Genomic DNA, 27,309 nt, shown 5'->3' with positions numbered 1-27,309 from the left:
AGAGATTGAATATCAGATCTTGAGGAGGAGAGACAAACGAGAGGCCTCTTACAGAAAGCTAAAGAGGTGGAAATGCGCGGTGAGTTACGTGGAACAAGGGGTCGTACTATTTGTAGTATCGACGGCAGCGGTGGGCATCCCCGCCATCATAGTTATCTGCGCTCCCCTAGCCTCTAAACTATTAACGGCAAAAACTAAAAAACACGACCGAATCAGTGTTTCTCTCAAATACGCGCTATCGAAGATGGTGACGTGTCTTACGAGGAATTTGTGCTCGTGACGTCCCAGCTCAAAAAGTTTAACAAACTCAAATAAAAAAATCATGGCAAAATTGAGTACCAAACTAGAAGAAGCTAAAACAATGAGCAAGGCTGAATTTGACCGTCAAGTAAAGGAAGAAGCCAAGGCAGTGGCGACCGAGTTAAAAAAGGACCCAATGAAAGAGCTTACGCTAAAACTTGGCGAGTGCGTTTAAGCTTTAGTAAGTCTGTTAAAATAATACTCTAAGCGCGAAAGAAACACCCACCTCCTACCTATAAAGAAAGTGAAGAAAGTCAAACGAGAGCAACCCCTACCGCTTCTCCTCTTTGTTAAAACTCCTTATATTTAAAAACAACCACAAAGAAGAATGGGAACCAACTTCAGTCACTTAGCTATCGTTGTCAACAAAGACAACTGGTTTTCTGCCGAGTTCCCCAACTTAACGCACGAGAACAAGCTTCCAAGAGTAACCGCAGACAAAGCCGTCTACCGTTGGGTCACAGATCCTTTAGGGGTCATCCATTCTTGTCATCATTTTCACAAGCGTACAAAGCGTACTCTTTTTCCTGGCTCCCTCCCCCTCTAAAAGAGCACAAAAAGAATTAACAAAAAAGATGATTTCTCTTTGGTGCCCAAGGACCCATTCTATTTCACAATGTGCAGCTGTTAAAGTGCAGCAGATGACCAGAGAATAATGGCAGGAGGAAAACCACTGTCCATGACAGGCCTCGACTCTCGCGGTTTTCCGAGGCCGATTGCCCGGGGAAAATTCCTCTTTCTGTTCGGGCAAGTAATAATTAAGGACAAATTGCCCGAGAGAGCCTGGGTACTTTTTTCTTTAAATAAAAGTGTCAATTTTTTGGTGTCCAAGAATAGCAGTCAGCAAATGTACCTTTGATTTGATTTGTTTTCCTCTTCACAAAAGCTAAATAACAAGTGGTAAAAGTATACAGTTACAATGATCTTTTGCATCGTTACGTATATGTACATATTGGGTGCGTTCGATTAGCTTGCACGTGTAAGTCAAACTTACACGAGAGCGTTTGTTTAGCCATCACGTGATCTTCGTGCCTGACCTAGTGTCAGCCACCACTACCCCGGCTGGCGAGCGGGTCTCTGGAGGCTGCCCGAGTGTAATGACGTCACTGGTGGACTGGTCAAGAATTGATATGATGGAATGCGGCGGGGACTTGACCTTTTTCCCAGAATGCCTTGGCGAATACACTGCAGCGTTCGATCAGCTCATTTTGTGGCATTCCTTGGTATAACACTGGTGTATTCAGGGAAGCTAATCGAACGCACACATAAACTGTGCATTTAGCAGGGCACCTTTTCACACAAGGGAAAATGCGTACATAAACAAACTATAAAATACACTTGTGTCTGGGTACCAAACCTCATAACACGCACGGCGTAGCGGAGCTTTCGGGGTGTTCCAAGACTGTTTCACGTGTGGCTGTGACATCAATGTTAGCGAATTTTGCCTGGTACTTGTGTATGTACTTTTTATATATGATACCAGCAAAATCGTCGAGTGGTTAAGAAATAGCCATTGCCCGAACTTGTATGAATGATGTATCACTCACCATCAGAGTCGTGCGCACTCTATGCACACATGCAATAGTTGGGGGTGATAGTTGGCCAGTCTACGATAATCGTCATTTTTTACATGTTTCTAAAAGCGTACGCAACCAATTCACCCCCTCCCCAGCGTACTCTTTGTACTTTCGGGAAAATGATGACAAAAATGGATGACCCCTTAACATTTATCAAAACCAGTTTAACTGTGCGGTCCACTGCGCGACTACAGCGTGTGGGGTAGGCTTCGACATACTCAGCGACCCTAACCCGTACGTATCGACTTTGTTTAACTTTCACGTGTAACTTTCACCGTTCGAAAAACCTTGTTGGACAGCGTCATGCCTGTACCCGGTAGCGTGACCAACGATCACCACAAGTTCGTTGACGCGTGTAGACTGTTTAACGTCCACCCGACCAAGTCGTTTAAACAAACGCGAGACCCCTTGAGTAACGGGCTAGGCACCGCTTTTTACTACGATGATAAAGGCAACATTGACTACGTACCGGTCCCAGGCTAAAACTACGACGCTCACGACTTACACGTGTCCAACAGAAGTATGCAGGCGCCACCTACATGGGATTTGGTGGGCCAAGCTGCCCAAAGGGTCGGGTCACGCGAGCACTTACACGGTGTCTTGGAGCGAGCAGTCTGACTCAGTTATGCTTGTCTGCTGAGACTTTACACCGCGCCAGACGAAGCTCACTGACAGGCGTGACCCGCGTCAACTAATCGATCAGGGCTTACGTCTACGCGTTGTTTGGAGCCCAAGCGCAAACCAAAACCAGCGTGTTGGCACCATTGATCTCCATAATAATTCATAATGGAGATCAATGGTTGGCACCTGGAACCGGTTAGACGCGCAGAACCAGTTTGTTACCGTGGTAGAAAGTCTCGTGAACTCGGAACCCGACCTGGAACAATCGATCAACCAGTTTCAAGACTCGCTACAGTAGGCCCTATGCCAAAACGCCTCTGAACTTTGCGGTAGCGCCTGGCCTGTACTTGGCTCTCTCTGACATGGACTTGAGAATAGGGACGTTTGAGGGTTACAACAACAGCTTGTAGATCGCGACGAGAGACGTGCAAACGGGTTACGTTCCAACGCTAAACTCTACTTCCGCGCCTTCTGAGCTAGGGTCAGAGCTATAGAGCCAGAGCTTGCACCAGAGCCCACGCTTCCTTTACCTCCTTTGTCTACTCCTGCACCTCTAGAAAAAACGCCGCAAGAAGTTCACAACGACCAAAAGTAATTGTCTGTGACGATCGGAGCTCTAGCCGTCGCTGGAATCGCTTTCTTGGCGGATAAAGTAGTCACCTAAACAAGCTGCCCCAAACCAAAAACCGAGCGCAAAAAAAGACTTACAACTCCCCAAAAGGAGTTGCAAGGCTTTTCCCCCCAAAGTTTATTCTGTACAAACTTACCGTTTTTGCACATAAGCCAACACCAAAGCACCTACCCCGACCACCAAAGCCCACACGTGCTCGGCTAACCAACCTACCGCGTTGCCCGCGACGTTCTACAACCAAGACAGCACGCTATCGATCACGCCGGGGAGAGCTCCCAACGCTGTTTTATTAATTAACGCATTGGCCAAGTTCTGCAACTGCTTTTTGACCCATTCTTTCTCACTGCTGGGTTTAAGGGGTGCGGGTGGTGCAGGCTCGGGAGCAAGCGCAGGCGTCGGAGTACCAACAGCTCTGGTGGCGCCAACGATGGAGCTGACCAGGGTACTTACTGCCAGCGACAAAGCCGTTAATACGCTAACGATAGTTACGCCTTGTTCTCGAAACAGCGTGTTGATTTTTTTCTGTAAGTGTTTTATCTGATTTTAAAACATTATTAACTAAGTCTTTAATTTGAGAGATCTGACTTCTTAACTCACTCTCTAAGTTGGCTTTTGAGGCTTTACCCCTTCTAGCTGATCTTTTAATTCTTGTAAACGTGTTTTGCGTTCTTCAGATTGCTCTGATGTGCGAGGTTCGTTTTCGAGTTGTGATATCTCAGTTTCTAACTCGGTAATTATTATTTGATTCTCCTTGAATGCTACAGCCCCTCTTTTTGTTTGCATATCTTTGTCAAAAGCCCTGAGTTCCCGGAGTTATACCCTTCGGTTTCATTTTGAATCCCCTCGAGTTTTGTGACCTTTTCTAAAATCTCGCTGACTTCTTTGGCGATATAGGGAAGATCTTTATTTGCGATGCTTTTGGTTAATATTGTATTTATATTTTTGTGCGGCCTCTTCTGTGCTTAGTTTGTAGCTTTCAAAACCTAATTCGTTCCTTATGAAATCTCTTGATTTTTCATTGCCAGCTGCTTTGGCACGTTTTTCAATCGTTGATAAATCTACATATTCAAAAGGTTTTTGGGTTCTCATGTCTGTGAGTACCATACCACGTCCTCGTATTTATCCACACCTTTAAAATTATTTGGTCTAAATTAAATTGGTAGTTTGAAATTGATCGCAAATGGGTAATTTCGATACTTCTTTTCTACCTTGTTCTCTATGATTACAAAAACGATCTACCTAGGGGCAAGTTATTGTTTCAGCTCTTCCTTCATCTAACACAACGCCTATTGGTCTATCTAAATTAATTTCTCCTAGCGATGTATCAGACACTCATTAATCTTGTTTCACCAATATCTACATTAGTTTCAAGCTCTAGGCCTTGCTCTTCTTTTTGCTTGGGATTTATGCTATCGTTCAAGACTATACCAGCTCTTGTTCTTCTTCCTCTTCTTGCTGGTCTTGCTTGGGGCCTAGATCAAGACCTTCCATTTCAATGTCTTGCCCTCCTTTTGCCATATCTCGCGCGGTTGACTATTTAATAAAACAGGTTTTACGCGCTGGGCACGATACTCCCTGACAACAAGCCTTTGCCACCTGCCACCCTTGTGTAGCTTACGCATCATAGCGATCGCAGTCAGTTTGGCCGCGTCTTCAACGCTTTAATCGGTCAAAGTCGGGCAGTTTGACTTTCAACAGCTTTTTCCTGAGCATGGCATACGCCATGGATATAACGCTAACGACAGCAACGTGGTAGACCGTGTTTGCTATTCCATTTATATCCTTTTATATCCTAGACGCTCGACGGGGTGGCCAAACCGAGACACCGTGCGTTTAATCTTAAAGTGCAGTTACCTAAAGTCTTTTCTTTCCCAAATTTGAGTTCATAGAGTTTAAACAGCTCCTCTTGTTCAGTAGTTGTAAACGCTTCAATTTCTTTAACAGAGTACTCTTTCCCAAGGTATTTTTTGGTTATCAGTACGCGCAAGAAATGCTAAACGTGGGCAAGCAAAACAGGAAATGGGTAACAAGTTTGCCCCAAGTCATAAAAGCTCGAAACCTAGGGGGGAAGGCTGATTAGAGCCTGTAGGGTGGCAGAGAACTTTGGAAGCTATCAAGCAAGATCGACTGACTGTATAAGCTGAAGTATCTACCCCATTTGGTAACAAGAACCGTTTGGAATCCAGAGGACTCAGCGACAATTTGTTTTGAGCCACGGTATACAACACGCGCTTATAAGACCTTATTTGACGTTGTTGAAAGAACTTTGGTTCTCGATTGAACTAGCAGTCCTGGTAATGCTTGTGTTTCACTTGCTTACCAGTAATGACTTTAGTGACGTTGTAAGAAAGTCCCTCACTGTCTACTGACCGCGCAATAGTTGATAGGGTGCCCTCAGTAGTTTGCTCATTCTTGCACCGTACATTCCGTTCTAAAGTCAGGTTTACCAAGCTCATATCCAATCAAAATACCTCCAAATTTGCCCTTACCGTGCGTTACTGACAATTGTGAGTACAGCCATATGGTCTTTAGTGTTTATAGTATAAGATCATATCGTGATTCTTGTGTTATTATGTAAAATAGAGGAGTTTAGAGTACAAACCTTAGCCTTAATCGGGGACAGTTGTTGCAACGTTACATGTACAATTATGTTGTCATCTAGTGGGCACATGTACGTGCATTCCAGTTAATTTATTAGTATTTATTTCTGTTTATTCCCCAGTCACCACGGTTTCCTGTTCCATATATTTCCAAGACTTCATCACTGGTTTCAGCTCCACCATTCCGTTCACAAAGCACAGTTTCCCCAAGATTGCTACGGTATCGTGGCCAATTGCAAGTTACTACCCCCTGTTTCTAATTATCTGGGTATAATAAACAGACAGTTTCTTCATTAAACCATCCTGCTCATCAGTTTAATCGCTGCCATAGAGTTGTTGTGTTACCCTTTGAGCCACGCCTCCCTTTCCAAGTGAACCTTGTCACTTCTTCCCAGACGTCTTGTGCTTTTTCCACCGAGTTTCACCGCGAGTAACAACGTGTCTGTTTTTACGTAGAAGTCGTGCTAGTCGCCTAAAGCTTTACAGTTGAACGCAGTCCAAACACCTTGGGTTCTGGTGTAGTCTTGCTCGCTGGGGTTTTTTTGTTTGATGCTACTATAAAACTCTGTTTGCGGTGGCAGCTGCGTTTCGCTAAACTTTTCAAACGAGTCCATGTACTCGTAAGGATAAACGCCCTTTTGCAACAAAAGCTCGAGTAAAGAAAAAGCGTCTCGAGGACACGTTTGACTAACTTGTCGAGTGATGTTGCCATAAAGTGAAACGTGTCGATGAACCCACATACATAGTGCTTTTGTGGTCGGTTCTTTGGGTATCGGACTTTGGCAGTTAGACTCGGCGTTGGGATACAAGGGTTTTTCGAAGATCCAACAAGCAGTGGCCAAGTCGTATCGTTCTCGTTCGGTAGTTGTCCAAGACAGCGGTAGCGGGTCATCAAACACGTCGTTGATTTCGTCATTTTCTTTCGTTAGGGACTCGACAAAGCGCGTAGAAGTCTCTGGGCCTCGGTAGGTCTCGGGGATTGTGCAGACACTATCGGTTTATGTTGTTGCTGTTTTTTGGCAGCGGGGCTTTGGAGGTCTTCTACCTGTTCCAAAATAGATTCAAAATCAGCTTAGATCACGAAGGGGGCGTCTTGTTTGTTTTTTTGTAGTTTTAAACTTTAACAGGTTTTTACCTTCTTCAGGAAACGTTCGTTTGGAAGGAGCGCTGTCTATGCCTATCTCGTTGGTAAAAATGGGACAAACAACGACATCAGAAATACTTTTCCCCGTTGTGGTTGTTGACTTCACTCATAAAAAATTCTAGAGAAATTTTTGATCCAGCAATAATGGCTTGTTTCGTCTTTACTAAACAAGAGTAAGTTCACGGGTTCTTTGTCTAAACATTTTCATAGCCAAACAAGTTGATCGCTAAATTGTGTTGGGTTGCTATACGAGGAACCTGATCCACCGTTGAAGGAAAATCGACGTTGGGGAATTTTAACCCGTCAGACTCTGCGTAAGTGCGGGTTCTTTCTTTGTTAATTTTATACTTTGGGTTTGTTGCGGCTTGTTGTTTGACTTTGTCTTTGTAGAGACTTAGAGCGGCTCTCAAAGACTAGCAGATACATTGTTGATCTTTGTTTTGTACGTTCACGAGCGCTTTTTTAAGCACTTGGGTAGCGGTATATAAGAACTCCCTCTCAAGGGTTGATATTCGGAGTAATTCGTCACAGGTTTTTTGAGTTAAATTTTTGAATTGACTTTGATTTGCTCGTATAACGTTACTGTAGTCTCTACGCTTCAACCTGAGTCTGTCTGGTAGCACGATGTGGTATAGTGTTCAACGTAGTCTCTTAACGTTGATAAATTTCAGTTACTGTAGTTTTTAGCTCAGGGTCTAAATTCCGGTCTTACCATACTTTATTTATATAGATAAAAATAAAATATCAAATTTTTAAACAGAAAAACCCTCCTCTTTAATTGACGGGGGGTAACCTTGACTTGTGCTTGTGAAGTTACTGTCTTTTCTTACACGCAGTACACCTGTATTTGCATTTACAGTGCTCACACGTTCGAGGTGCACAGATTGAACAAGCCGATTTATATATTATTTATATATTTATTTATTTACAAAACAGATTCTTTTTACACTCGGTGAACGTTCTTGTTGTTTTCCCGTATGGACATAACGGTCTACATTGTTTGCAGCTATATTTATAAAAGTCCGTGTTCACAAGTCGCCCATCGCATGTGGCGATCTAAACAACGCAAGCAATGAGAAGTTAATTCACCCGTCATTTTTAGTTTAAAACTCTGCAAACGGTTTTTCTTTGTGGCATTGGTTGCACTGTTTGGTTTCCATCAACAGATAGTGTACCGTGTTTCTTCATAAAACGGTATTTTTCAATATTTTTTGTCAATTGGAATGGGTAGTTTATCCATGTAATAATCAGCATATTTTTGTAACAAAACGTAAATCTACCCGCTTTTTTGGTTGTAGTTATTTTAATGATATTGTAATGACATGGATCTATATACCAACATTATGTCTGTAGTAATAACTTCCATCAAAATCCTTGAAATTAAAGGAAAGTAATAACTAAACGTTTTTACGCATGTCAAAGTAATTTTTGTTCAATGTATGCAATGTATGAAACGTTGTGTGCATGGTTAGTTTTTTAAAATTGGTTTGTATTTTCTCTATGTATTTATCATTTTTAACAACTCCGCTCACCCTCACAACCAGCCCAGACCCAGCAGGAATCAGGTCTCGGGTTCTTAGCAAAGCGACACTGTTGCGCGAGTTTCGGAGAGGTGAGCCTCTGGGCTACGGTGGAACAATGAGTGAGTTTGGGAGAGATGCTCCAGAATTCTCCATTTATACTACTAGTGTTAACCAACCCATCAGGAGAGTGCAACAACGCCAGTTTAGTTGCTTGGTATGACATTTAGTGGGCATCAACGTTAGTTGTGCTTACGAGAAATTCCCTGATCCATGGAAGTACCACAAGGCTGGCTCTCTCTCTCAGAACTAGTCACGCAGATGTGACTCACAGTTCTGGGAGTTAAGACTGACTACCTATTGTTGAAGCAGATATTTTTACCAGGCTGGAGTATTTATAGATAGACATTTACCCTGTAGTGGAAGTTTACGAACTTTGGTAATTTTTGTTGTGCATAATTATGAGGACTAGACAAGTGTAGTAGTGTGTACATTGTCCTGTGGCGTAAACAGGATGGGCGGAGCGTACGCTCTGTGTTTGCGTAGGTAGTAAGCTCTGTGATTCGCGCATTGCGTAATGGGCGAAGCTTGTTTATTGCGTTTCTGCTAGTTCTTGGTGCTCTCGCTGTGGCGTGTTGCGATAGGGCGTTGCGAATGCTGCTATATGCAAGGCGCGGGCTGGCTGTCTCCGTGTAGCATTACACAGGCTGTACGGTCCAGCCGTTTGCTTGCGGATGCATTATAGCAGATGCAATGCGATGTTGTTTAGGCAGTGTGACATTGAGATGTGCAGTACTACTTGGGTCCAGCGTTGGTAATTGGTCTCGTGTTGGCAACGTTGGACGTGCATTGCTGATAGCGTTCATGTGATGTGCTTTTGTTTTGCGCATTGCATGTAAGAGTTACGGGAGGCGACATTAGTCAGTGCGTTGCTGATTGGCACGACGCAGTGCGATATTAGCTGTGTATCGCTAATAGCCTCTCCTCAAGACCACGCAAAGAAATAGAGGTTGTAATAAGGTTTACCCATTACGAATTATCCCTAATCACTTAATCAATTAATTATTCGTTTAATATCTGAATAAATCACATTGTTGTTGAGGTTACCGGCAATCTAACTGTCAGGTGTCCTTGTTGTTCATCACAATTGGCGGTATATTTCCACCAAAACGGGTCTGCTCCCTTAGCCTTTAGGTCACTTTGAGTGATCTCTGGACCGAGGAGGAACCAAGTTTAGGCTGGAGTCGGGACCCCAACCGGTTGCAGACTTGACCCTCAAACTCAAGTTAGGCCCGGGAAAACAATCACACCGCCACAACCCTTTGTACGCCCAACTGAGCTTTTTGCATGTCGCAGCCCACTAATATCGTGCTTGAATCTTGCACTATAACCGTTGGGAAGCTTCCATGTGTGGCTTTCCGACATGTCGTCACAAATACTGGTGAAGAATGGTTGTGATGGTACTATGGCTGCATCTGAGTCTCTTGTCTAGAGGTCTTCACCCCATTGGAAATAGGTGGAGACGCGTAGACCTAACCGTAGCTATGGAAGCCCGTTTCGGACACGGCCATAAATAATGAGCGTTTCCGAAACGAGAAGATTCGGCTTAGGCCGTTTTCCAATATCAACTTCGGCTCCGTCTGAGGCTTCAACTGTTTTTTACTACCAGACTTTGAAGCTGTAAGCGTACTAATTAGTCTAATAGTGCCACAAAACATCAAATAAGTTGCAAGAGAGCAAAAACTTACAGTAATCCTATTTGATTTAAACGCTTCAGTCCCACAATCGGGTATTGGTTTCGGGGACAAAGCCTGAGATGAAGACGAAGTTGAGTATTGGAAAACGGCCTTAAACTTCGGTTTCGCTGGTTCTAGTTAGACCTTGAACATTTAGTTTCAAACGCTTCTCCAAAATGGCTGGAACCAATGAAACCAAAGTCCAACCCGGCGAATCCATTCGTTTGGCTCCTCAGGAACTTCGTGGTTTATTATTGGTGGCGCTGTTGTAGAGACGATTTTGGATGTAGGCCAGTACACACGCCGAAAACTGCTTGCGCGGGCCAAATCACAATTTGTATGCACTCAAATTCTCTACCGGCGAAATAGAGCATTTTGTGTCCCATGGACTTGAAGATTTGTAGAAAAGACAGGTTTAGGTTGGGAAAGAGAATACTAACTTGTGTTTGAGTGATATTTGGAAGAAATCGGTGCCTGAAAAACGGTCTTTTTTCGAGAAGTGTAGGCATCGATATTTCAAAATGGCGAGGGGCTTCAAGACTGCATTTTAGGGGTGACCTTCGGTGGAAATAAATCTCTTCAGAAGTCTTCGGTTAATGAATGGAAATTTGAAAAGAAAATGAAAAACCATAAACTGGGATTAATTTGACGTGCGTCTGAAATACGCCTGCGAAATTAAACCCGTGAGTATTTTTCCCGTTTTTTGAAGTTCAGGTATTTATCACTGTTGGCTACGGTGGTTTATTTACTGGACTGCAACCTATAGGCTAATCCGATTAGACGCCCTTACTGCGGAGGCACCGCACTCAAACGCACATTCTGCCGCTGGACGCGCGCGTGCATTAGGCAAATCACGACACTGTTGGTCGAAGAGGTATGTAACGCGCGCGTACCACCTGTCCACGAGCGTTGTGCCACCGCAGTAATGGCTTCTAATTCTGGTGGTCGAATTAAACTAAAGGGTGCATTCCACCAAATGGTCGTATTTCTGCTTGCGAGCTCATTAATGTTTTGTGATCCCACGGGATGTTTACAATAAGACAGGCCATAATCAGGATGTATCATAGAAATCAGTTCTATCGATCCCGAATTTAGGACTGATAGTTTCCAGTTCGGGGTATTTCTTTCACTAAAAGCCCCAAATTGCGGACCTATTTTGGATAGAGGCGGGCGGCTACATTCAGAAATGAGCGCTTAGTTTTACTGCTATTTTGGGAGTATCTTCGTTCAAAGGCGAATAAAAAAGTTTCGTGGCTAACCCCCATTATATTGAAACGAAAAGTGATCTTCTGGCCATAATCTTGAATTTCCAGTGGAAAAACGGAGGCCAAACTTTTCACGAGAGTCAACAGGTCGGATTTCGGTCGGACTTTGCACTGTTTTCTATGGACGCGTTTTTGGTGTATTGTAACCACAGGCTGAGTTCGGGCGGCTTGTTCCTGTATGTTCACGAACAGCTCGATTTGTAGTTCGTGGGTCGGCCGGTTATCACAAGCAACATGCAACATGGTGGCTTCCATGCACGTTATTTGAGAGTTAAGGTTTGGATGGGCTGAATTCTTTTCTATAGAAACAGGAACATTCATTTCTGTGTTACGGAAAATAATTAATGTTAACCTTCGGCTGTCATTTTGTGTAAGTAAGAAAACGCCCTCTCTCCTAGCCGGAGAAAAATGGCGTGTCATTAACATAGTTGAAAGAGTTCATGCGTGTAGACGGGTGTCCAGACGTGGTCCGGGGACTTCCCCATATTGAAATCAGAAATCAGAAATACTAAGAAGAAGCTGTCAGGAAGAACATTTAATGTTGACGACCATGCATTGTTTCTGTGTATGTGTATTTTTGCTACGTGATGCACTGTTGTAACGTTTTAATCACCCAGTCTTTACACAGAAACATTCTGTACAGCAAGGTTAATGGTTTTGTTATCTCCTTAATATGAATAGCTAAAAGCAACTTCTTTAAAATGGCCAAATGATTAAGGTCGCGATTTTCAGATTGTTACTCGGTGGGTTCGAATCCCAGCGGTAGATTTTTATTTTCCCAACGCTTGCTATCAGGAGGGATCCCAAAACGACGCTTTTAGCGTCGATCTGCGCACTTCCGCGTTTGACAACGAGGCTCTATGTGTCAGCTTCAATTCTTAATACGATCAGACGATTGAAAGTAAGGAGTCAAGACATGAAATACATAAAGGTATGTTAAATTAAGGCTTTTCGGGCTGCAAATTTTTGTAGAATAGTCTTTCAGGATGACTGACACGTAAAATCGGCGGTAATTTACCGCGAGCTAAGGTACCTGCGATGGTTGTGTATCTGCATGTGCAGTGGGCGTGGTTTAAACTGAAGTGGCGTCACACCTTTGATCTCCATTTATAATGGCGATCAATGTGTCACACGAACCGGATACTGCATGCACTGTGTCGACTCCGCGGGGGCGCACGACTACGGCCGTGTCCGAAACGGGATTCCAGAGCTACGACTAGGTCTATTGTCTGCGCGTCTCCATGATTTACAAGGGAGTGAAGACCAAGACCTAGCTCTGGACAACAGATTTGGACGAAGCCTAAGTTCAACACAGAGAGCCTCGGTTTCGATGCAAATATGCGCAGACGGAGCTAATGTGAAATCCCTCTGTAACTGGAGACGCAAAATTCACCCCGTCAAATACCAACAGTACCTTAGCCGACCGGGTAAGCTCTTCTGTTGGGACTGTCCTCGAAGTCCAGGTGAGTACAGGTTCGAGTATGACCGACTCGGCGGCCAGGGCCCATATTCATAAAACGTAAACTTAAGAAAAACTTAAGTTGCAAATAAAATTTAAGCACCCTGCTGACTTAAGCGGGGCGCTTAATTTGAGAATCACGGGGGAAAAAGCATCCTACTTATCTTAATGCTACACTTAACTCTCATAAGTAAATGTCTCATAAAGCTGACGTGTTGCTCATGCGCATAAGTCACTCATCAACAATGGTTGCTTAGTTTTCATTGTGAATCAATCAGTTAAGGTTCCGGACGGATGCATACAGGTTAAAAAGCTGAATTTTCATTCATCATTTGAAGCCTATTGCATTTACAAACTACAACCGAAAATAAATCAAACGCACGTTCGATACGCGATCCTCTCCCACGGAGCCGCGCGTTTAGACGCAAGACGCATTGAAATCCCATTAAATAAACGACAATTTTGAAATCGCTGTTGCAATGACGCGCGCGGATTCAACTAGATTAACTTGATAGGAACACTTTGATTGTGAAAATTATATCATTGATAATTGAACATCTCCGACTAATGATTATAACAATGGCCACCAAAGATGGAAAGAAGAAAGCCTAACTTTTCGGAGAATGAAAAGTTAACCATTTTTGCTGAATGGATGGAAAAAATGGCAAGAAGTGCGGCGGCCCAAATTTTCTGCGAAAATAACAGCAGCTGCCAAACATGATGCCTGGCAAGAAATTACCGATGTGCTGAATGCACAGTTTCCTTCTGTCCGACGGGATGTCAGCGAAATTCAAAAGAAATGGCAGAACATGAATAGCAAAATGAAGGAGAAATAATCCGCGCAAAGAAAGGAGTCTCTGAAAACAGGTACTAAGTTTTGAAAAGGTCTTCAGCCTTCTTCTTCAGAATGAAAGAAGATGGTTTAGACATCAACAAAAACTATTCCTCAAACATGTACTTAAACTATACTAAGACGTATCTGGGGTGCGTCTGATGAACAAAACTTGATCCTTAATCTCTCCTTGCGAAGTAGACCTAATCATTCGTTTCGATTTTTTATACAGATTCAAATTGGTGACGTTGAACATTAGGCTTAAAGGTTTACGTTGAAAATGACAATCCTATAAAAACACAATGGGAGGTTTTCCAAAGAAGTATAGGATTATTAAAGATCAGATTACGCGCGCTATCATAGTGTCAGCAATTTCCCCCCTCAACGTTCGCAATTAATTAGTTCGTTTAGTTTTGTCCTTTGATAGTTTTGTCTCTTGACCGTTTGGCTCCGTCCCTGATCGTTTGGTTTTGTCTTGAAATCGTTCAATTTCGTTCTTTGATCGTTTGGTTTGTTTTTTATTTTTTTACATTCTTTCTGTCCTGGGATCTTTTACTTTTGTCCTTTCATTTTTTTCCTTTTTGACCGTTTGTTTTTATCGTTTATTTCGTAAAAATATTGGCAAAGCAGGTTTTGTAGCTCTGGTTCATTTCTGTTTCTTCGTTTTTAATTTATCTCTTTTTTCCCATTTTTTTTCGATTTTTATTTATCTTTTTTGCATTCTCGATGTCCTTTGTTTATGCAGTTTGTGTTTGTTTCTTTTTAAATTTTGTGCTTTGTTTTTTGTTTGGAACAATCGTTTTGTAAAATATTAATTTTGGCTATGACGGCGCCCCATATGCACCAAGCTGGGTTTTCTTTGTCTTAAGAAATGTTTCCAAGGCAAATAAGTCCAAGTATGTTGTGCAAAGATAATAAACCCACTCGCTAAACGTCTTATTGAAATGATCACACCACGACTTTGAGACAAATACTCAACGATGAAATAGCCAAGGCTCGGGTTTTGTGTTCGAAGAATAGGCATATGATATGATGAAATGTATTTTCATTGAAAGGGGGGAAACAGTTTCTGTTCTTATGTGGGTATACATACATGAATGCATGGTGAACTATTATTTTGAATATTCGTATCGGTTATGTAGTTTCCAATTGGCTCTTCAACAAAGATCCACTATAAAGCCTTCAATTTTCACATGAATAAAATATACTTGAACGTCTATAATTATATTAAATAATCCATTTTATCATAAAATGTGGCAACGAAGATTTTAAATACCCCCCAAAAAACCTCCCCAAACCTAATGCTATGATGACGGCTCCGTGATGCTCACAGTGAGCCCACCTCCCGTCAGCTTTCGATGCGCTGTACTTGTGATGCCCAGCCGAGCCTACATGACAAGGGTTAGTCAGCCGCAAAATACTACTTGACAAAAAATTCGGCCAACACCAGGGAAGGAGGTTCGGCTTGGGGTGCTCCTCTGCTCCCTGATGGCTGATGTGGGGGGGAGGGGCAGGGGGCCAATCCTCCCCCCCCCCCTTTCGACTGTGGGGGGTTGTCCCCCCCACTTTTTGCAGGTTCTATTTTTGGATTGGGCTCTGTAGATTGACCCATTAATGGCCGATGCCTGATGTTCTAACAACTGGCTCCCCTATTTCCGCCGTCGATGGTGCTCCTGTCCCCCCCCCAAGTTCCACCGCTGTAAGACTTGAGCGCTGATGTCACTTTTATTACATTGCTTTCGCATCAATGCCATCTTTAAAAAAATCTTTATTGAAATACCGCCACCATTCGTCCACAAACTTCACCGCGTTGGTAATTAATTGGTGTCCGTCCACGTAAAAGAGTGCCGGTGCGTTAGGTGAACCAGCGAAACAGCATTAATGGAATATGGCCGACTCAGAGGGTGGTTTCTCTTCGTATTGAAAAAATATGTCAGGTCCCAATGAGTAAATCAAGTCAAGTGCTACTTTCTCATTTTCTCAGTATTTTTCAGTTTCTACCCATGTGGACGTGCAAATGTAAGTATATGTTTTCCATAGATGCGAGCTGGACAAAATCGTCCGAAGACCGAAGTCAATATTTTTGTGGTCTTGTGTCATTCTGTTTCTTTCCGATCATGCCGGTGCGGACGTGCGTGTAACAACACGGTCTGATGGTCATGAACAATCTAAATGTCATTTGTGAAACGTGTACGATGAAAAGATGCAAGTCTATATGAAGTCAGGGGTCAATCATGACGTGTACTTTCAGGCATGTAACATTAGTAATTTTGTATTATTGGTAACCTCTCTAGTCAGTAGAGGCGCAGATCACAACTCAGGGACTGTCCCTGGATTTGGAGAATTCCCTTTATTTGGGGACAACACCAGTCCCCCAAAAGAGAGAATGTCCCCATAAAAGGGGACATTTTTTTCCAAGTGGCCTTAGGTCAAAAATATCCATGCACTGTTATTATTTTTTCTCCCACATTTCCCATTCATTTAAGATACCCTAGGCCTATTCCAATTCAATTGGCAATTGTTTTATGAACTTTGCACTATGCCACTGATTAAGTATACATGTATGTAAAGGATTGATATTTAGAAATATTGTTCTGACATGTCTGATACAGTCTTTTTCCCAGCTTTTATGCTAAATTGCATAATCTCACAATCCTAGAAGTAAGGGTAGAATTTTTTTACGGCAGCCTTGGGGTTTTTTTTCTGCTGAATCTAGATCTCCAACAAGCCCACTTGAAAAAAGAATTGTCCCCACTTAGGGGGACATTCTCTGTTTTGGGGGACTGGTTTTGTCCCCAAATAAAGGGACTTCTCCACATTCAGCGACAGTCCCTGAGTTGTGATTCGATATGTACGCTCACTAACTTCTTGTGGTGGTGGCTGCAGGGTGTACAAATAACAACATGGCAGTAAATGTTGGAATGGAATTAGATCTACCAGCCCCAGGAAGGTGTTTTTGGAGGACATTAGGACTATTTGTCTTCGCTTAGTTGCTCATTTCTATGATTACAGGTTTATTTTGGAGGGAGATTTAGAGACAAGGTGGATGTGGATGGTTAATATGGGGTAATGGGTTATACACTAGAGGGGACAGACCATTGGAGGATATAGGGTGCCATATTTAGTGTTGGGCTCGTGGAGACTGTCAAAACTGACAATTAAATAAGAAAAGGACACATTAACCCTAACCCCCAAGGGTGTACATGTACATGTATGTAAAATCTTATTGAAATTGGAGGATTTTGGACTGTTAGGGTTAAGGGACTTTACTTGTTTTGTGCAAATTTTGTTAAATAGTGACAGACCGAGGAACCTAGCCCATGTTATAAAAGTAAAAATACTGTAATTTTTATTTGTAAAATTTGTAAGGAAAATACATTTTTTTGAGGGGATAAAATTAAAAATACGAAAATTTAATGAGTGGGACGGGCTCGAAAATTTGGACAGGCAGTGATGTGAGCCTAAAATTTAATTTGTAAAGGCCAGAAGGGGAGTGTTAAATTAATGTGAAAAGGACAATATTTGTAAAAAAAATACACATGTGTAATATTTCTTATTATCACAGGTCTTATGTTGCAATATTTGTCATGAACCAGTCCTACATCGTTTGTTAATACAGCTGGAATTAAACCATTAGGATTCAATCCCCCTGACGAAATAAGGGAGCACATACATGTACATAACCTTAGTGATTAGCACTCATACATGTAGCTCCCAACATCAAGTTGTAGGTTTGATTCCGCAGGCTGTCAAGTTTTTTTACCCCTATCCAAAAAAGTTGCAATTAGCTCTATCTTGTTTGATTTTTTGTATCAAATCCAGCATTAAATTGTGGGACATCTTACTTCATCCATGCCTCTGAAAACCTTTTAAAAGAAATAAAGTCTGAAATAGCAGTTCAGGTCTGAATTCTGTCTCATGAACAGGCTGCGAACTCACAATGACGGTACATGTACATGACACCAGATGGTATAGGCCCTACATGTACATGTAATTTCTAAGTCCCGCAAAAACACTGCATGTGTTCAGTTACCGTGCAAGTAAAAGCTTCCAGGATTGGTGCCTGGTCCAGTACCCATTGCCTGTTTGCAATGTTTACAGTTTTTGGCCTCAGTTCAAATGTTACTCGATGTCAATTTTCAGATTTCAGCCTAATACAGATACACATCTGTAAAGATCTCTATTGCTAAAGTTGGCTGATCCTACAGTAACACCTAATTGAATGCGCTCTTTTACATAAACACTGTATTTAGCAACTAAAAGTTAGGACAGTCGTATTATGAAATGCTCATTTGATCATCATACCGATATTTGTCCATTCACATGTCATTTTAAAAATAATTTTCCGTTGGCCTTATGCAATCCTTACATACATGTACGTGTACATATACATATACCTCTGCTAAGTAGTCTTGATGTTCATGCTTGATTCTCATAATACCACTCGTTATTAGTGCTTATTGACCAAGGCCAGATCTTGTGCCCTTTTTTTTTTTAAGTCTGCCAAAAAATGTGCATTCCTGGTCAATCATTTAATATGTGAAATTATGGGAGGGGCGCGCATTGTGTGTTTAAATGTCTTGCTAGCAGAACTCTTTGATTCCCTATGCTTCTTCCATGCTGAATCTCAGCAAAATTTACCTTTGCACCTCTGGTTATTAGTCGGGTGTGAGAATTCAGCTTTTCGCCCAATTTTAGCCTTTTTTTGTTTTGATTTTCCCTCCAAATTTCTGCTTTTTTGCATCGCCTGCTTCATAGTCCGTACTTCAAACTGTAAAATTATGGGAACTTTTTTAGTTATAGCATTTTGCTTTCTGTCGTCAGCTTTTTGTATGGTGCATCCTTGATTGTGCCAGGTTACCGGTTGAAAGTCGTATGCAGTTACATGAGGCTGTATCTTTCTAAAGGAAGTTTAAAAATCTTGATTTTAGGCTGGACTGTAACAGAAATGGATTTTTGCAAGTTATTGTCCTTTTCATTTTTCCTCTTTTTGACTACATGTACATGTAACTCTGATTGACTCTGGAGTCTTTTGTGTGTAAATATGTGCATATGTCATTGTTAAAAAGTTAGTGACACACTCTACTTGCGTGTGTTTTTTCTTTATTCATCCAGGTAGCATTTGAAAAATGGCAACTCCAAAGACCTTCATTCCAATGGTCTCAGCCTCTCCGCCTCCATTAGATGGCTTTGATGATGATGAAGATGATGATTTTGGCTCCTTTGCTAGTGCCGGCTTCTCACCAGAAAAGGCAAAACCGGTGGCACCAAGTGATACCCACTTCTTCCCCATCAAGGAAGACCCTCAAGACGACGACCAAGAATTTGGTAGCTTTGCAACTTCTGATTCCAGCAGCCGGACTGAGCTGTCGCACAAAAATGCTGAAAATGTAGTTGATACCAATGACGATAATCTCAAGTTTGGATCATTCCCAGTGTCAAGAACACAGAGCGCTAGTCTTGTCAAGGAGGAAAGCAACTCCAATTTTACATCATTCCATGGATTCACGAATGGAGCAGATTCTAATGAGAATGACAGTTCATGGGGGGACTTCACAAATTCTTCCCATCTCCAGATTGATGTCATAGGTGATAATAGCAGTGAATCAGAGAGCCAACATCTCCCATCCATACATCTACAAAGCTCAAGCTCTCAAGATCCAGCATCCCAGGAAACTAGAGAAAACCATGAAGCCACCGATGATCTCAACCGAAATAGTGAGCGTACGAATTCCTCCAACTCTTACAGCGATGATGCTGGCATGGATTTCCCTTCTCCATTCACATCAGATTCCCCTTCACAAGATACAGACTCTTCTGATTTTCAGTCATTTCGATCAGCCAAAACAGAGGGCTCAAATGTTCCTTGCAAGAGAAAGACTGCTGAATTGTCCGACAGCAGAACGGTTGACTTCAAAAGTCATCTTGAAGAGTTACCCAAGCCAAATTCAAGAGAAAACCTAAGAGGTGAGCATTTTAACACAGAGTTAAAAAATGGCAGTGAGTCACTCCAAACAGGCGAGGTTAAAAACCTAAGCGAGGATGAATTTGGAGACTTCAGTTCAGTCAGTGCCCAGGAGGAGCAAATCAGAAATGTGGCACCGTCTCAGACCTCGAACCTAAGCCACCAGTCACTGGCCTCAGAGTGTGCCAAATCAGATCTTGAAAGGCAAGACTCCCAGTATTCAGTTGAACATGGGTCAAAAGCTTCTGACACCCTAAATGATGACTGGGGAAATTTTGACAGTATGCCTGCCAGTACTACTGAGCCTACAATGAAGGAAACTGAAATTCACAGCCAAGTCACCCCACACAAAGGGGACAACAATGACTTCAATGACTTCAAGTCGTTTGGTGAGAAGCCATTGTCCAGTGCTAAGAAACCGATCAACAGTACTTCCCCAGCCCACAAAGATGGTAGTTTTGACGGGTTTGGGACTTTTCACACAAGCTCTTCCACTATACAAGAAACAAAACCCACCTACCTGAATCTAGCCCCTCCCCGTCAGGTAAGCCCACCCTCTGCCTCAACTCTGGAAGAGGATGATTTTGGTGATTTTGGAACCTTCCAGGAAGGAAGCACTAAGCAGGCAGGGCCCCCAGTGGTGGGGAAATTTCATGTAGTCAGTGGAAGTCAGGAAGATGTCCCATCCGACTTCAGCTCGGCCTTTGGTGCAGTCTCAGCATCTTCATCACAGGTTTGTTTTTTCTAGCCGAATTTGCATCCCGCAGCATTAGTGCAGGCATGTTAATTTACAAGATCTGAATGTGTTCTATTTTTCAAATTAAACCCCAAGGCACATTTCCAGTAAATTTCCAGAATCTGCCCAAATCCCACTGTGCCACAAACCAAAATCAAGCATGTAGTAACAAAATACTTAATCCATCCTGGCAGTGGATTTCAACAGATCTGCTACATGTAAACCTGCGAGATAAATTTATACACTGTATGTACAGTTTGTGTGGCCCATTGCCATACTACAGCTGGGTACGTTTTGAGTATTTCATAGGTTTGCAAACACTACAAGTGTGGGGGGGTAATTCAGTTGTGCTCTATGAATTAACAGAAGGTTCGGTTTTGTGAGCAATGATCTCCCTTGAGGCTTGCTTGTGCACATCAGCTGTTGTGCACAAATAAGTGATTTTTGTGTGTGGTACCAGTGGTGATTGATTGTCAACCTGGCCTGATTTCATGTGGCCAGTGAGCGGGTAGTTACACCTGGAAGTAAAGAGCTGTGCATGGACTTCATATACATGTAAGAGATCTGTGTGTTGATTAATCCCTTAACAGGCAGAGGTCATTGAAGCCACTGGCGGCCATCTTACTCTGCCGAAAGCAGATGTACAATTTGATACAAAAGCTTGCTCTCCATCACAATCAAATTTGGTCCTGGCATCAGTAATTACAACGGCAAGCGAGCCAACCATGGCCTTTGTATTTGACACAGTAAAATGGCCACCACTGGCTTGATTCGGTACAGAGGCATTGCTAGTCGAGATTTTTTATATGACATTCTTGAAGCTGTGTAGTTCTTTTCCAAACATTTCATGCAGGGGTATTTCTGTTTACAGGCTTTTCTTTTTCTTTTGTTGAGCTCATTTTAAGATTGCAGTGTTTTTATTTTTGGGTTTCATAATTAATTGCAAATACATGTATAATCGAGGACCAAGAATCAAAGAAGGAAATTGCAGACAAATACAGAGGACCTAGAGCCAAAAATGAACAACATGTCATTTTGTTAATGTGCATTTCAGTTTCTATGAAACCACTGTCAGAAGTCCCAATAAATTTACTTTGGAATGTACAGGGCCGACTTGATTTGCATATTCCAGCTCTCCATAAATACTGATATGGCTCAGTCCATTCAGTTTGATAGATACATGTACTACACATCATACATGTACAGTTTGTGACTTTGACATACAACAGCTATAATGATATGAAGTAATGACAAAACACAGTAATTAAACACTGAAAGTACATGTATATAACTTGGAATCAATCAAATGAAACTATTCACTTAAAAAGATACATGAACATATAAATGTAGAAGCAGACATGAAGCATATTAAGGGTATTTAGATGTACATGGTTGTTCATATCTTATTTATAGCGGTCTCTGGTCCGGTTCATACCGTGTGTTGGATTTTTGTGCAGTCAGTTTCTTTACAAATTACCTTTCTATTTTCAGAAATTTCACCATTAATTATTTCATACCATGATTGGTAGTTTTAAACCAGAGATTACATTGGCTTCTGAGGCTCAGCCGTGAGTCTCCTATTCTGATAGGCTTTCAGAATGCACAGTTTTAATTCACTCTCCATTCCAGGCCCACGGCAGTAAGGTGGACAGGGTATTCAAGACATGTTTCCCCAGCAACGGGTCACCTCTAGCGGCTAGTCTGGTTGTGGACCTGCTGATTGACATCGTAGTCAAGGGACAGCAGGAGACAGAGGATAACACTCCAATGTCGGACTCCGGCAAGCGAGATGCCAGGCAAGTACAAAAAGTAGCTTTGCCGATTTAAAAAAAAAAAATTTTATGGAACGTTGCTTTCATTGACATTAAGCAGCAGAAATGATGTGGGTGCATGCGTGCACATCTTGCCTGGAGCATTCCGTGCAGGGTATTCTATCACAGATTTTGATGAGAAATCTGCATTCCTGATCCTGTTATCCATGCTACCGTAAAAACTGCTGGTGCTCAAAAGTATTCCTCCTGGCCATATTGTAGAAACTGCACAGCTCTTCAGAGAACAGATTTCTCTGCCGAGTAGGCCACCATTTGAAATGTTTGTTGGATACGGTTTATTTGATTCGGAATATTTCACAATTTATTTTGCTTTTAAAACATTTTACCGGATTACATATTGCTCGCGCAAGAGCTACACAATGTAAAATCATGAATATAAAATTCAACTTTTCTCTTTCCTCCTGCAAGACATGTTTTTAGGCATTCTATCTCATTTCTGAGGGGTTTGTACATGTAGTTCTTACATTATCATATTCCCTGTGCAAAAGCTTTTACAATCTCACTTGATCCCACTGTGACCTTTGGGTAGGCAACAGACAACAAAAACTGAATAAGCAAGCATAGTTTGGGTATTGTCTTGCCCGTAATTAAAACAGCATGCCTGGCATTAATAGTTTGAGGTACTTGTATTTTGTGCACGTCCCACAGTGCATGATTCACTAGTTGTGGCGTTACCGTGGCACTGGAGCGATATGCCATTAAAGCCTGATCTCATTCCAGGGCAGATTACAGTATCATTGGATTTTTCCCAACGGATTACCCAACGGCCGCAAAAAAAAGGGACTTGCTTACTCACAGACGTTGACAAAAGTCAGAAGTAGACACACATTATCATGCTTGCTTGGGCATGACTGTGCTGTGTTGAATTCAGCTTTTGCATGCTCTGTTTCTGGATACATGTACGTGTACATGTGAAATGTTTCTGAGTCTATGTGAAATGGATTTTTAGATTCTTGTGTAGATATCTAAATTTCTGAAGTGTATGGAAATTGTCAGGAATTTCTTAGAAACTACTTAGGCCTACATGTACCTGCACTGGTACCTGTGCGTAGAGTATGATGAATCTGCCCTGCACATTCAGAGTGAAAGTTAATCACCATTTTTCACATTTGTCGGAAAGTGTACACAGGATCATTTTATCCCCTGTCTCAGTGTACGTGTATGTACATTTTCTCACTGCTGAAACATGATTAAAAAATATGGATGGCCCCTAAGCTACCACATAACTTCAGCAGTTTATCAAATGCAGGCATAATAGGTAACCATTTGTGCTCAAACAGCCATGCCAGTTGACTCTTCTGATTGAAATGCATTACATGTACCCACAATGCGCTGGTACTGTACGTGTATTTGTACAATGTACAAGCATACGTGTACAGTAGGTGTAACCATGTAACCAAAGTGGTGCCAGGGGTCCATATGCAATACAGTGTGTGCACTGCGTAGACTTGTTTTATTGTATCAGTCCACATGGAGGATCACTTGAACTGTGGAAGTGTACCAAGACCTTACTCCAAGAATAGTTTCAATACCAACGCAAGATAAACATTGTACCATGTGTGTGAGTGTGTGTGCAGGATTCTGGAGTACCGTGAAACGGTTTATTTTTTCAGACTACTTCAGAAGTTCCTGTGTGCACATACTGCATATACATGTACATGTACACACAATATTTTAAGTGAAGGAAGTGCCATGTTTGTGTTAACGTGAAAAATGTGTTGAGTGTAATGTAGATGGGTTAAATTGATTGAAGACATGTACTTGGGTGTTTCTTTCAAGGCAGTCCACTGTGTATAGTGTAATTACTGTGTACTACAATTTACCTGTAGAGGGTGCATTCGGCTTGGGCAGTGATAGACCCTATTTCAGAACTACTTTGCAGTTGATTGAACAACCGTGACCCAGTGCCCAATCCCCCCCCCAAAAATATCTGCAAACATTTTGTGAAGTTAGCAGTAGGACCATGTACATATACATGTACATGGCATACAATTAAATCAGTGTTGTGGTTGAGAACACTTAAGACCTTCACAAGACCACACAAGACCAGCGCAAGACCAACACAAGACCTCCAAATCCGAATTCAAGTCACAAGCTATTAAAATGAACTGCAACAGAAGTATTCCTTTGTCACTGTTCTCACTGTTACTTGTGACTGGTCTTGTGTCTGGTCTTATGTCTGGTCTTGTGTCTGGTCTTATTTCTTGTCTTGTGATGGTCTTGACTACAACACTGAACTTAATGTCCAGCGTACACAGTACTAGTATGTACATGCACATGTACAGGAATGGCCAGTGTGAGTTTTGTGGTTCTGTGACAAAAACCGCTGGTGTAGGGTTGGAGTCCACTTTCAAACCTCAGCTAGACCTTTCATGATGACTTCCTGCTTCTTCACCATTTGCTCAACATAAGTTAGTACTGTGCAATGTCCTGGGAGAATTGGTTCAGTTCTTGATTTTTTTTTTTACGGGGTAGGGGAGGAGAATGCCTCACCAAGGAGACTTGACTCGACACAGAGGGGTCATCTTCTCTGTGTGTTCTCATGAGTGCATCTTGTAGAAGGCATGTTTTTTTTATTAAAGAACAATTTTTGTACAGGGTTTTCAGCATTAATAAGATCCAGATTTGAATTAGACATTTCTAACTTTAGAGAATCTGTGGAGGATATTTTATAGAGTACCGTGCAGGAAGTCATTTTGACCTGGAAATGAACGGAATACGCATAGGCCCTGCATGTTGATTCATGTGCTGGTTCTCGCACTGATGTCTTTTACACACGTACTTGTATGCTTGACACACATGTATTTACTCTGGTACTCTACAATATGAATATAGTCTGCTTTTGTCTCATGGTTCACAGTAAAACTACATATACACGTATAGCCTTCCTCAGTGATCTATTGAGCATTTACTTTGCTTCTGGAAAATAAAATGCACGGTAACAGGTCACCTTTGTTTTGCTGTATAACTCAAAGCAGTTAGTATTTGTGTACTGTCTGAAGGTCTGATACATGTACATTCATTTCTTAAAGTAAGGACATGCACAAAGCTTTTTACTGGCATAATACTACTAGACATTTTTGAGACTTGTATCTGTAGGCCTAGGTTGTACACTGCAGTTATGCAAATGAGTGTGTGAAAAGAGTGCAACCCTTAAGGGCAGTTCATACTTAGTTCAAAAGTAAACAAAAGTGCAAATGTGTGGCATCAGATCAGATTTTCGCGCTGCGAATTCTAAAACGTTGGACGCATTTCAACTCCAGCAAAATTTTGCTACAACTCTTCTGTGACGTCAAAGTTGCTTTGCTGTTGCATACACCTGAATTATGAACCAGCCTTTACTCTGATCAGATCTGCCACCCACTATACATGAACAGACTGATTCTTGAACGCCTGTAAATTACTGGCAACTTTGCAGTCGCTACTGTAGTTGGATTTTCTTATAACCAGCAGAGCCTGAAATTAATTTCATCTCCTTGAAGTCGTTAGGTTGATTAGAGTGGCTGGAGGAACGTGCCAGTCCTCGTTACTAAAGCACTCCTGGGATATGCAGAAGTCTCACAGCCAGCCTCATTTTCACTTGAGAGTTACCGGTAAATGTACATGTACAGGGAAGTGATGTGCCTGTATTGTATATGTACATGTGGAGAGTGGGACACTTGAATTTCAGCTGCTTTTCATTGCCGTGCCAACTCATTCACTGTTCCTTATTCAGTTGCACAAGGAAACTTCCTAAATCTTCCGAAATTCCAGACTTTGTGGAAAACCAGTGGCCTGCATTGCATTCTCAAACTTTCTAGGGGCGTCTTATCTGTACATGTATGTAAAATATTGTAACTCTTCAGGCAAGTTGTGATTAACATGAAAGGGTTTATGAAGATTTTGGCACTTTCTCATCCTTACCAAAGTTAGCACAGTACTCGTTAAAATCATTCATGTATGTACATTTACGTCGCATCGTGCAAGTGAACATGTATACCCTCCGTATGTGGGGAAGATGTTTTCTTTTATGCCTTTCAAAATCCATACATAGGCACAATGCAGTAGAAATTTCTTGAAAACTTCTTCCCTTTTGAGTGCTTCATTGATTATCACTGACCCTCATCGTGGTGCCAAATTGCCTCAGTTGGTGTGGACCGGCAGCCACTCCATGCTCCGTTAAAAGAATTGATTATTCCGTTCAGCTTTATAGCCCAAGCTGGTGACTCTGGAGGATGACTTTACACAGGTCCCTTGGGAGGGAAGAGGAGAGCAGGGTGGAGCGGAGGGAATATATCCGACCGGCCGAGGTGCAAAAGGGAGTGATACAAAAGAGTGCAAGAGAGAGATAGAGAGATGGAGTAAGTAGGAATGAAGTCATGCATGCCAATGTGATAATCAAGAATGAGTGATTGCGTTGAGGATGGCATGAATGGATGCAATGAGATAGGAGAGTTGGGTGATGGAGAAGCCCTTGAGAAGAACAACAACCCCGCCTTCCTTGACTCGAGAAGACTGAGCGAGCAGCAGAAAGATTTAGTGTGTCCTTTCTGTTTTTACATGTACTGAGAACAATCAAATATTGGCATGAGGTACGGTAAGTCAGTCAACATTTTCAGGTATCTAATATTTGGTATAACTCAGGAATGCTTGTCTTACATACATGGAGCATCGAATGAATGTGTTACTTGATGAAGCCCTTTGTGCGATGTGCACATCTTTTCCATGAATCTATTCTGTCTCAGAGAGATTATGTTTCAAGTTGTGCATGTCGTTTCACTTACATTTAATTCTTAATTCCTGTATGTATTTAGAAGGGCAGGCTGAAAAGGAGAAAATTGCATCTTATAAGGAATCACTTCAATAATGATAGGATTTTTAGCGCCCACTAAAACCAAAGTTTATAAGTAATCATCAGAAGTCTTTGGTTATTTGATATTAACTAGATTATTGTAGATTTTATCACTTAAATGAGTTCACAAAATTGCAAATTTATGCAAAATGAGATTTTAAACATTAACCCCAGGATCTTTTTTCATGTCACTGCCAAGCTAGGTTCAGTTCTGGGTAATTCCAGAAATTAGGGGTCCAAAAGTGTGACAGTTTTGTGTC

General features: G+C 41.9%; 1 protein-coding gene across 7 annotated transcripts in view; it reads left to right on the top strand.

The window, feature by feature from the left end:
- Nucleotides 1-12,627: 12,627 nt before the first annotated feature.
- Nucleotides 12,628-27,309, top strand: part of LOC110976731 (uncharacterized) — a 36,064-nt gene continuing 21,382 nt past the window's right edge. For 5 of the 7 annotated variants that reach the window (XR_015425146.1, XM_022230274.2, XM_022230273.2 and 2 more), the window contains exons 1-3: nt 15,547-15,704; nt 18,801-20,383; nt 22,016-22,182. Coding sequence is in view for 6 of the 7 variants with exons in the window: in XM_022230274.2 (XP_022085966.2) it covers nt 18,815-20,383; nt 22,016-22,182 (1,736 nt within the window). In the remaining variant the exon portion in view is untranslated. Of the gene's footprint in view, nt 12,858-15,546; nt 15,705-18,800; nt 20,384-22,015; nt 22,183-27,309 lie in introns of those variants that run through there. The other 2 variants (XM_087136437.1, XM_022230276.2) reach the window with 2 other exon arrangements.

Source organism: Acanthaster planci, linkage group LG01 (genome assembly GCF_054643075.1).
Source record: "Acanthaster planci isolate LZ-2023a linkage group LG01, COTS_SCS, whole genome shotgun sequence".
Classification (NCBI taxonomy): domain Eukaryota; kingdom Metazoa; phylum Echinodermata; class Asteroidea; order Valvatida; family Acanthasteridae; genus Acanthaster; species Acanthaster planci.
This window is presented reverse-complemented; position numbering and strand designations above follow the sequence as displayed.